The sequence below is a fragment of the Triticum urartu genome, chromosome 7A (assembly GCF_056163025.1).
Source record: "Triticum urartu cultivar PI428250 chromosome 7A, HENAU_Tu73, whole genome shotgun sequence".
In the NCBI taxonomy this organism is placed as follows: Eukaryota; Viridiplantae; Streptophyta; class Magnoliopsida; order Poales; family Poaceae; genus Triticum; species Triticum urartu.
The window spans coordinates 44,057,214-44,068,189 of record NC_141879.1 but is presented as its reverse complement, the minus strand read 5'-3'; the positions used below and the strand labels follow the sequence as shown (position 1 = coordinate 44,068,189).

At 45.5% G+C, this 10,976-nt stretch overlaps 1 protein-coding gene across 2 annotated transcripts; it reads right to left on the bottom strand.

Moving 5' to 3' along the window:
- Positions 1-4,950: 4,950 nt before the first annotated feature.
- On the bottom strand, positions 4,951-10,608 carry LOC125552498 (AAA-type ATPase family protein). Of its 2 annotated transcripts, none has more exons than XM_048716076.2 (13): positions 10,221-10,608; positions 10,032-10,123; positions 9,617-9,636; positions 8,909-9,149; positions 8,727-8,822; positions 8,544-8,659; positions 8,383-8,463; positions 7,575-7,698; positions 6,905-6,954; positions 6,137-6,227; positions 5,634-5,669; positions 5,445-5,545; positions 4,951-5,326 (listed from the first exon to the last, which is right to left on the bottom strand). In XM_048716076.2, exons 1-13 carry the CDS (start codon positions 10,490-10,492, stop codon positions 5,210-5,212), a joined length of 1,437 nt encoding a protein of 478 aa, XP_048572033.1. In that variant the 5' UTR covers positions 10,493-10,608; the 3' UTR covers positions 4,951-5,209. The 2 variants fall into 2 exon arrangements, with proteins under 2 accessions (XP_048572033.1, XP_048572032.1); XM_048716075.2 differs by having other exon boundaries at positions 9,617-9,642; positions 10,221-10,606.
- Between the last annotated feature and the right edge of the window lie 368 nt (positions 10,609-10,976).

The window sequence follows — 10,976 nt, the reverse complement described above, 5'->3', positions numbered from 1 at the left end:
TCGCGGTTACACGGATGTTTGCGGACAGGTGCGCGGTCATGTTGTGCATGACGTTTGTGACCCGTCGTGGCACACGGCATGGCACATGTGCCGGACTGGAAGCACAGACGTTTGTGCCAAGAGGGAACGTTCCTGCGGCCCGACGAGGACGTCGGTTCCTCTGAGTGGGGGTGTATGTGATAGCCTGGCTTATTAGGGATGGTAGACTACTCATATCAATAAGGAATTCCTTCTTTTCCGGGAGCCCATTCGGAAAGAACTCCAAAGTTAAGCGTGCTCAGCTTGGAGTAGTTTCAGGATGGGTGACTGACCGGGAAGTTACTCCCGGGTGCGCACGAGTGAGGACAAAGTGCGCAGAAAAGACTAGTATTGATCTATGGGGCCAGTCTAGATCCCGCCAGGAGTAACGACCACTGGCGGGTGTGTCCGGGGCGTTACAGCATGCCACGCCGCCCGAGGCAGCCTTGTCGGCCTCGCCCGTTGGCGCGTCCGCCACGCCCGCTGGCGTGACCGCGGGCTCGACTGGGTCGCCCGCTGCGTCCTCCGCCTTGCCTGGGTCGGCCCAGCCCACCTCGCCTACTTTGGTCATCGCCGAGTCACCAGCCGCGCCCCCTGGGCTGCCGTCTCCGCCTGGCTCTCCCTCGTCGCTTGTTTCGGCCCAGCCGGACGCGTCACCCCGGCCCGTGTCGCCTATTGCTGATGATCGTTCAGCCGCGACACCACTGGCCGGGTCTCCCTCGTCACTGCCACCATCTACCGGCGATGCAGCTCCCGGGCACACTATGGTCACCCGTCAACGCGGTCATACGCGTAAGGCCAAGACATACACGGATGGCACGGTGCGGTATGACACTCGTCGGCGTGCATTCTTCGCCGCACCCACTTCTCATCGTGATGCTCTTAGTGAACCGGCTTGGCGTACCGCCGTGTCTGAGGAATTTGCTGCCCCTCGTCACACGAACACATGGGTGTTGGTGCCTCGGCCTCCTGGTGTTAATATTGTGGGTTGCAAGTGGATCTTTAAGACCAAGCATCGTCCGGATGGTTCTGTTGACAAGCACAAAGCTCGCCTCGTTGCTCGCGGTTTTACTCAACAGCAAGGGATCGACTATGGAGATACTTTCAGCCCTGTGGTGAAGCCTACCACGATTCGTCTGGTCCTCTCTCTCGCTATCTCCCGCGGGTGATGTCTTCGACAGATTGATGTGAGTACTGCTTTTCTCCATGGTTTTTTGGCCGAAGATGTCTACATGCAGTAGCCCCCTAGTTTTGAGGATGCTCGTTATCCCTCTCATGTCTGCAAACTCCACAGGTCCATCTATGGGCTCAAACAGTCGTCGCGTGCCGGGTATGCTCGGTTGAGTCAGCGTCTCTCACAGCTTGGTTTTGTTCCCTCCAAGGTAGATGTGTCTTTGTTCATATTTTCACATGGTGCTATTCAAATATACATGATGGTGTATGTTGATGATATTGTGATTGCTGGTTCTACACCTACTGTGGTGGATCGCCTTTTGCAGTCCTTGTCTACGAGTTTTCCTATCAAAGACTTGGGCAGGCTGGAGTACTTTCTTGGATTGGAAGCGTCCTTTCATTCAGGGGGCATGACATTGATGCAGAAGAAGTATGCACTTGATCTGCTTCATCGCGTCAACATGGAGAACTGCAAGTCCAGTTCCACTCCACTTGCTACATCTCACAGCCTCTCGCGTCACAGTGGTGCATTGCTGAGTACCGATGACTCTTTCAGGTACCGCAGTGTAGTTGGAGCACTACAGTATCTGACACTCACTCGTCCAGATATCTCCTTTGCCGTGAACAAAGTGTGCCAGTTCCTGTCTCAACCTACGGAGGTTCATTGGGAAGCAGTTAAGCATATTTTGAGGTATGTCAAAGGTACGCTAGACACGGGACTATGGATTCGTAAGTCCAGATTTACTGGAGTCAGTATATTCACCGATGCGGACTGGTCAGGTTGTGTTGATGACAGGCGTTCTACTAGTGGCTTTGTTGTATTTGTTGGACCCAATCTTATATCTTGGAGTTCTAAGAAGCAGCCTACAGTCTCAAGGTCTAGCACCGAGGTAGAGTATAAGGCACTGGCCAATGGCACGGCTGAAGCCATTTGGATAGACACAGTTCTCACAGAACTTGGAGTCACACGGCAGTGCACACCCATATTGTTGTGTGATAACCTAGGGGCAACTTACCTGACGGCGAATCCAGTGTTTCATGCTCGTACCAAACACACTGAGATTGATTTCCATTTTGTGAGGGAACGAGTAGTTGTTGGTAAACTGGAAGTCAGGTTTATCTCAACTGATGATCAGTTAGCGGGTGTATTTACTAACACGCTACTCGACAGATGCTAGACCGTTTTAGAACCAATCTGAATCTTTTATGTACTTCAGATTGAGGGGGCATATAAAATAGGGTCTAGCATATTGTACATGTACATGTATCTGTATATGTATGTAACTGTATTCTGATCATCTATATATTGAGACGTGAGGCTGGATGTTAGCCACCCACGCAAAACCCTAAACCTACCTTTTCAACCGGAGGCATTTTTGCCAAGACCTATATGCATTGGAGAATGGTTGAAGAGCCAATCCTTCCAAGGAAAAAGAGCGGAATGCAAGAATTTGAATGCAAATTTCAACATAAGGCAAAAAAAAATTATGCTCGCAAGTTTTTTATCCCAAGACCACCAGCAAGCCTTGGCATACAAACTCGGTCCCACGCGACCAGACACTTAGCCCCAGAGAAGGAGTCATCGTTAGACCAGAAAAAAAAATCCTCCTACGTTTGTCTATCTCCTCGAGGACACTGACGGGCAGGGAGAAACACATCATAAAGTAGGTCGGCGGACTATCCAAGACAACCGAGAGAAGGACAAGACGACCTCCTCGAGACAGCAGGAAAGCACGCCATCCGGCTAGGTAGATATCACAGTGGTCTATAATTGGCTGAAAAGTTGTCGATTGGAGTTTATGGGGGGAGAGGGGGAGGCCGAGGTATTTTTGGGGGAAAGCCGCAATTTCGGCGACGTGCGTGTTTGCCATTTGAGAGGCAAGGTAAGAGTCGACATTAATGGGGACTACCGTGGTTTTTTGGAAATTGATCGAGAGGCCAGTGGCAAGCGAGAAGTCATCAAGGATGCGTTTAAGGTAAGCTACTGCATTTGTTTCAGCTTTGATAATAATTAATGTGTCGTCTGCGTATTGCAGAACAGGGCAGGGCATGGAGGTTGTGACAGGGTGTGCAATGTGGTGGTTATCACAAGCATCAATAATCATTCATTGGAGAACGTCCGCAACGATGATAAATAGAAAGGGGGAGAGAGGGTCACCCTGTCGTAAGCCATTTTTACATTGGATCCAAGGTCCTGGAGAGCCATTTAGAAGGATTGTGGTTTTCCCTGATTGGAGCAGGGTGTCAATCCAGAGAATCCATTTTTCCGAGAAGCCTCTGACCCTGAGAATAGAGAGGAGAGAGGGCCAGTTAACCCAGTCGAAAGCTTTCGAGAAATCGAACTTAATCACAAGTGTGGGCGCTTTGGTTCTGGCACATACGTTGAGAACATCTGCGGCGTATAGAAAGTTTTCCGAGATTGTCCTCCCGGAAAGGAAACATGTTTGATCAGGGTGGACAAGTAGCGGGATAACAGGTTTGAGGCGGTTTGTAAGAACATAGATGCATTTTATATAGATTCACTCATTTTGCTTTGTATATAGTCCATAATGAAATTTCTATAACGACTTATATTTAGGAATGGAGGGAGTATATGCGTATGTTTGTTTGTGCACTACTAGTGATAGTAGCTAGCATAAGTAGGATGTGAGGTTTCTTCTAGCTTGATTGCAGAAAGTGACTGCCATGGCCGGCCACAATCGAAGCTAAGGCTGGCGCTACCATTTTAGGGGAATATGGCACATGATAGGTCATCACTAGGATATGGAGTGGATGCTGGAAAGTTAAACTCCAAAGCCCCCCCCCCCCCCCCCCCCCCCCCCCCCCCTTATCCTGTCACCTACCTACCTCGGTGCGTGCGTGCGCGTGAAGTTAAGGATTGACGAGGTATTGCATTGTGGATGGACACTTGAGTGGAGAGCATTTGAAGATCACTACTAGTACTACCATCTACTAATGTTGTTCTTTGTGAGACATTGTTAGTCCGTTCAGGTAGCAGGAATAACAAAACAAAACAAAAACTTTGAATCGTTCTAGTAATATAATCCCCTGACAGTATTTCACAAGAAAAAAGGAGTTGAACCAGTGAGTGCAGTACGATTTGTCAGTTCGAACTATTGCTGAACTCCATTTCATGAGGCAGGGCAGGGCAGAGCAGAGCTTGTGTTAGGGGGGAAAGAATATTTGGAGCCAAATCAACGGGCCCACAGACCAGTTGGTCGTATACACACATGGGTGGATCCAGAGACAGAGAGAGTAACGGCTCACCTGAACGCTAGTTAGTACTATTCTACTCCCTCCTCCGTTTCTAAACACTAGTTAGACTAAATAATATAAGTATTTTTAGAGATTTCGATATGGACTACATATGGAGAAAATGAGTGAATCTACAATCTAAACCCTAGTTAGTATTGTAATTGTAGGACCCTAAGCCACCATGATGCATGCTAATGATTTTGAAGAAAGAAAAGGGCACCATGATAGGGACAGACGTCTTGACCACCACCCACCGCCACTGATCGAGATCCAGCTCTGGGCGCCGTCACATGTGCTCTCCCGACGGTGGTGCAAACGTCAAGGCGACGGCCGATACGTCGGATTCCTCCAAATGGTTGACCCGTCGCCATCTGCCCAAATGCTCTATATCTTCCTGTCCCGGTTTCTTTTGCTTCGCAGGTACTGTTTATGATCCATTGATTGTGCACGTTGAACAGGAACATGGCTGGATAATGCAAACTGCGGCTGTTTTACACGATCAGGGAGACGAAATCATAAGCATAAAATTATGTGTAGTGTAGGCGCTGATTTTATACAGCATAAGTTAATATGTAATTTTCGCCCATCCGCACAGCTCATGAGCCAGAGGGATTTTCCTTGTACACCATTTACATTGTTGTGACAAATCAAGTACCCGAGTGGGCATATGTGTGTGGCCATTTAATTACGGCGAGGAATTTATGTACATACAGACCAAAGTAAACCTGTCTGATGAACACAACAGGAGGGAGCGTTACTCTTGTCAGCTTGCGCCGAATTCTTCGTTCCATTTCTCCAGCTCATTCCACTTGCTCTTCTGCAGGCTTGGCCTTATCGCCGTCATCGCGCTCCTGAAATCCTCATATCTCAATGGTCGCAGCTGCGGCACGGTAAGCACAAAGTTAGTGCTTCATCCTTGGCCATCAACCACTCACGCGAGAATTCTACCAACAATTTCAAACAGCAAACATGACGGTTTAGTATACAAAGTTCAGAACCTGGTTTGCTTTAATGGTGAGAATATTCTGTGGACCGAGCTCTCTGATCGGCATCATTGCAGCTTCCTCGCACAAGGCTCTCAGGTCACTCCCAGAATACCCTAAGGGACATATAGATATGTGTCATCATCAAGGACCACTGTCGGCCATCATTTCAGAAATGAACATATAACAGAAAGTGGAATTTACCTTCAGTCTCCACAGCAAGCCTCTCCAGATCATGATCTGCAAGGAAACAATTCCAGGTTCAAACATCGTGGGCAGTACTAGACTCGTGCTACATGCATAGAAAATACTGGCTCGGTACGATGATATGCAAAAACAGAACTTACAGCTTCCTCGACATCACTATCACACCACTATGTGCTGTGCAATTGTACACCAGACACAAAAGTAAAAGAAGAAGCCAAGGTTTCATTTTTCATGAGCTGTATGTGAATCCCTACAATTTGTTTACAATAAAAAACGTTTGGATGTTCATTCACCTTTTACACAGAATGGCAAACAAAGTAATCAATTTTGTAAACTATAGTGATGCATACACTATTGCTTTCAAGGTGCCTAGTTTGTTAGTTAATGTACTTTTGGGGTGAATAAGGGGTACATGCAGAAAATAAGGAAGCAAAAGTGGCACTGAAACAACTGAGCAGAGCAAGTGTCTGAAGGTATAACTAAGGAAAGTAGTAACTTACTGGACAATTTGAATGCTTGTCCTTTGAGCTGATTTTTCAGAAGTAACCTCCGTACATTTGGATCAGGCAGTGGCACATATATTCTTTTTACCTGTTTATATGGTTGAATAGAACATAACATTCATTAAAGAAGTAACAGAAACTAAATTAAAATAGTGCTTATTATAGAAACTAAACAAAATAGTGGGTAATAAAGTGCCAGAAATTCAGTAGGGAAAACAAATACCCTAATGTCCAAAAATGATATGCTAGCATTTGCTATTTTCCATGAACAAGGTTATTTAACAATAGCTTTCAGTTTGCTTTATCAGGATTCAGGAGTTGGTAGCCAGAGAACGTAGAAATCAATTTTAAATAGTGATAATAGAAACGAAGCCAAAATAGGGGATGATAAAGTGCCAGAAACTCAGTAGGAAAACTAGTTCCCTAATGTCCAAAAATGACACGGCAAAATTGATATTTTCCATGAAAACACAGTTATTTAATAATGCTTTCAATTTGTTCTATCAAAAGGAGTTGGCAGCCATAGCAAGGCACTATTTTGAAGTTGTAACTAGAGAAAACTGATAGAATTTTGCTGTTCAGTTCCCGACAATTCTCTGGTTGCCACAGGACCCTGTGTAGGGGGCAAAGGTGTCAAGAACTGGTACCAGCCACCAAGCAGCACATACTCCTGTGCATGGTCTTTTAAATGCAAGATGCAAGAAATTTGTAGACATCATCAAACAGCAACAGTAATCCTAAATATATATGTAAGATCAATCTTACCAATCTTCGAAGAACAGCGTCATCCAACTCTTGTGGTTTATTCGTAGCTCCTAACCAAATGATTTTCATTAATAGAAGATACACACAATAAACAAGAAAATTTCGTACAAGAAAAAAAATAAGTAAATCTGTTGTGTACCATGGTTTTTCTAGATATACCTATGTGATAAAATGTGTATTCATCGATTCATTAACAAATTACAATGAGGGCAAATTATACATCACCCGAGATCACAAACTGGTGTGCCTATTGTGCTGCAAACTGTTTCAGAAATGTCTAATCTACAACTCGTGACAAAAACAATTCTATGTCCTAAACTAATGCTGCTGAAGTAATGAAGGAACTGAGTATTGGTTCCAAGGGTCATTTATTTGCAGAACTCAACCGCGATTTTATACCACGAAGAGGGAATACACAATAGACCTGATCAAAATACAGGATATACTGCATAACATAATAGCAGCAGCGAAGAAATGCTAAACAGCATTGCATGTCCACAAATTACTGTCCTAGCAAATAAATGTTTACAGTATGGGGATTCTGTATTATATGATTGCGACTAAGTACTAATAGTTACATGATAGCTGTGTCCTAAGTATTTTCACTGGAAGCAAGCATAGTGCAAAAGATAACCAGGATTAAACAATCAAAAAAGAAAGATATGCTTACCTATCACAATTACTAAATCATCTGGGTTTGATGTCACCCCATCAAACTGGATAAGGAATTCAGATTTCAAACGCCTGCTTGCATCATTCTCGCTAGCTAACCTTGTTGACATCACACTATCGATCTGGATGGTAAGGTAAAATACAACAAAACACATCAGATCCCACTTTTATAATCAAAAGGGGAAAGGATACATAAAAAAAAGTTAACAGAAATGTACTTTGTACTTAGTGTTTCTGAAAAAATAGCATTTCAAGATCTTATACTAAGATAGCAGGAATGCAGATACCATATATGTGCTCAACTGCTCATCTAAACTTCTAGGAAGATTTGACTGAAAACGGCAACTTTGTGCATAAGCCTATGCAGAATATGTACAATGTGTAGTGCATACTTCTATTCTGTGTAAATTTAGAAAAAGCATGTATTTACACTTTTACCTGTAACAAGCGCATGGTTCAAACAAATCAAACACTCCAAAAGAAAACTATTCTGAAAATATGACAAGCGACCAATTTCCCTATCCGAACAACTAGTGATAGCATGGTCAAAATAACATCGACAAGCTTAATAATAAGAAATAAATAAATAAATATTACTACTCCCTCCATTCCTAAATATAAGTCTTTGTAGAGATTTCACTATGGACTACATACGGAGCAAAATGAGTGAATCTACACTCTAAAATGCATCTAAATACATCCGTATGTGGTCCATGGTGGAATTTCTACAAAGACTTATATTTAGGAATGGAGGGAGTAGTACATAATTTCAACAAAATTTGAACGGTAAGGTTTGTAATGAGGACCTCATCCATGAAAATAACAGACGGTTGCCTCTCGACAGCAACCATGAAAAGTGTCCGAACAAGCTTTTCAGCTTCCCCTACCTGTTTTTGCCAACGAAATAAGGTTCAGACAGCAAAATATGCAAGTATCTGACGAAGTAACATATATAGCAACCACATACCCACTTTGATGTCAACGAAGAAGCTGAAACATTAAAAAATGTTGCTTCAGATTCTGACGCAACAGCTTTGGCAAGCATTGTTTTCCCATTCCCCGGAGGACCAAAGAGAAGCAGCCCTGAAGAATAGTTATGAATTTTAGAAAAGATCCAGAGAAAGGAAACCTTCAACACGAACAAGTTTACCTTTCGCAGGCCTCCGAAGACCAGTGAATAAATCCCTTCGCTTAGTAGGTAAGATAACCATTTCCATGAGTGCTTGCTTTGCTTTGTCCAGACCAGCTACAGATCAAACCAGAGAATAATGACACCATGATTAATAACTGGGCTTGAGCCAGAGCGCACAAAGAAAGTCAACGGTTGCATACCAACATCATCCCATCTGACAGATGGACTTCTATCCACGATTGTCGTATTTATCATTTCAACAAGTTTGTCATCATCCTTTCCACCAGCTCTTTGCACTGGCTTGGATCCACCATCGCTATTCTTCTGATGAGAGGACGCTTGACCACCTCTGTTAAAGGTGGGGTTAGACTGCACAGCTGACTTACGGAAGCTAGTTGATGCTGGTCTCTCAGGCCTATTTACTTGATTGTTTGTAACAACCTGCAGAAATAGCGCACATGGTAATGGAGGACTTTTCGACCAATGCACTCGCTGCAAAGTACTCCTTAAAAAGAAAATAGACTTCAATATGTATATAACTATGTAACCCAGGCATCTAGCTAGCTTTCTTTTTCTTACAACAACTTATTTTGATCAATGTTTGCTACCGCACATAACAAGAACTCAAATAGATGCATTATACTAGCACTCCTAATCGTAAGAGTTCACAAGAACAACATATCCATAGCAAGCAGACTTGCATTGATAAAGTAGCACTGCAGCAGTACCAAATCAACAGATCAGTAAAACGCTGTTAACCGGGAAGGAAGCAAATAACATGCCGCAATCGTTTTCACTAAAACGCTAGGTACAAGACAATTCAGAATGTACCAAGTAGACACTAGACAGTTGAAGCTATCAGGCAAACCATGTACCACGTGTAAAAATTCAACACTAGAAGTTTATACCTTCTTGGGGACTGGTGCAGCTGCTCCTACAATGTCAGACAAAATGAAACAAAGTTAAAATCCAACTAATTGAAGTCCATAATTGCAACAGTAGGGAAATGTATGTAGGACCTATGTGAGCAATCAAATCAAACTACTTAAAGTTAACTCCCAATGAATTATAGTCCACAATCGCAAAAGTAGGGAAATGTATTACAATTCACTAATGGAATCATATAGGCATTAACCCCTAAATTTACACAATTATGAAGTGATTAACACAACAAAACTACAGCTACGATCACAAGAATGTTGGCTGCTTCTAACGTGTTCGGACTGACAAGTGCACACACATCGCTGAACAAGTTTCACATGCGCACAAACTTGATAAGTCGGGAAAACTGGGGAGAAAACGAAGAGGGGGGGAGAGGCTCACCGCTCCTCCCGCCGAGCACCCTGAGCCGCTCCTCCACCTGCGTCTGCCACTTGGCGATCTTGTCCTGGTACACCCTCACCTGCCCCCTCTCGCTGCAAACCCCCCACACAGCACACCAATCAGCGACCTCAATCAAACCCTAATCAAGCCGCGCGCGCGCAGCGGAGGGAAGGGAATCAGAGAGGGGACCTGGAGGAGACGGCGTCGGGAACGCGGGCGGCCTTGGCCTCGAGCATGACGCGGAGGGCGTTGCGGTAGTGCGCCTCGGCGTCGTCGGGGAGGCCCCACTCCTCGGCGCGCACGGCCTTGTCGATCTCCTCCTTGGCCAGCTCGAAGTAGCCCCGCAGCTTCACGGCCACGCGCTCCCCCACCACGGCCGCCGCCGACGGCGCCGGCGCGTCCATGTGCGGCGCGAAGAGGAGCGACGAGAGGGAGTCGGCGAGCGCGCGGAGGAAGCTCATGCGCCGGCGGGGGGGAGCATCGTCGGAGATTCGCCGGAGGAGGGGAGGGGGAGGAGGTTTGCGTGGGGCCTTGGGGTTGTTGGGGGAGAGAGGCCGGAGAGTCTAGTCCCCCGCGGCACGCATCTCCCGTGGGCCGACGCTGCCGTTTCTCGGGCCGGATGGTATCTTTCCTCCGTTTGACTTCACACTGTTCTGGCCCGAAGACCATGGCCGCACTCGCGTGGCCCGCCCTACCCCACACGGTTATATCTCGCTTCACACGAATATAGTTCATGGAGTTAGGAGCTCAAATATCGAGGCCCACAAGTTTGTGAGACACGGGGTTTGGCTCTCATGTTTGGTTAGGCCAACTTGATGATCTTTTTTTCGTCTCTGTAAACGGAGACAGCCCTGGGACAGCTATGGCTATAGCCCCAGGCCTAGGAACAACTTCACTCAACATAGCATAGCCGCAGGCTTAACCTGCTGCTAGCTCCGCCACTGA

Bases quoted from the DNA above. Each gene is read 5' to 3' on its own strand.
- LOC125552498 (XM_048716075.2), bottom strand. From the start codon at position 10,492: ATGAGCTTCCTCCGCGCGCTCGCCGACTCCCTCTCGTCGCTCCTCTTC. The intron at 8,660-8,726 runs GTAAACTTGTTC...ACTATTCTTCAG, and splicing joins TCTTCGGAGGCCTGCGAAAG to GGCTGCTTCTCTTTGGTCCT. The intron at 5,546-5,633 runs GTAAATTCCACT...TATGTCCCTTAG, and splicing joins GCTTGCTGTGGAGACTGAAG to GGTATTCTGGGAGTGACCTG.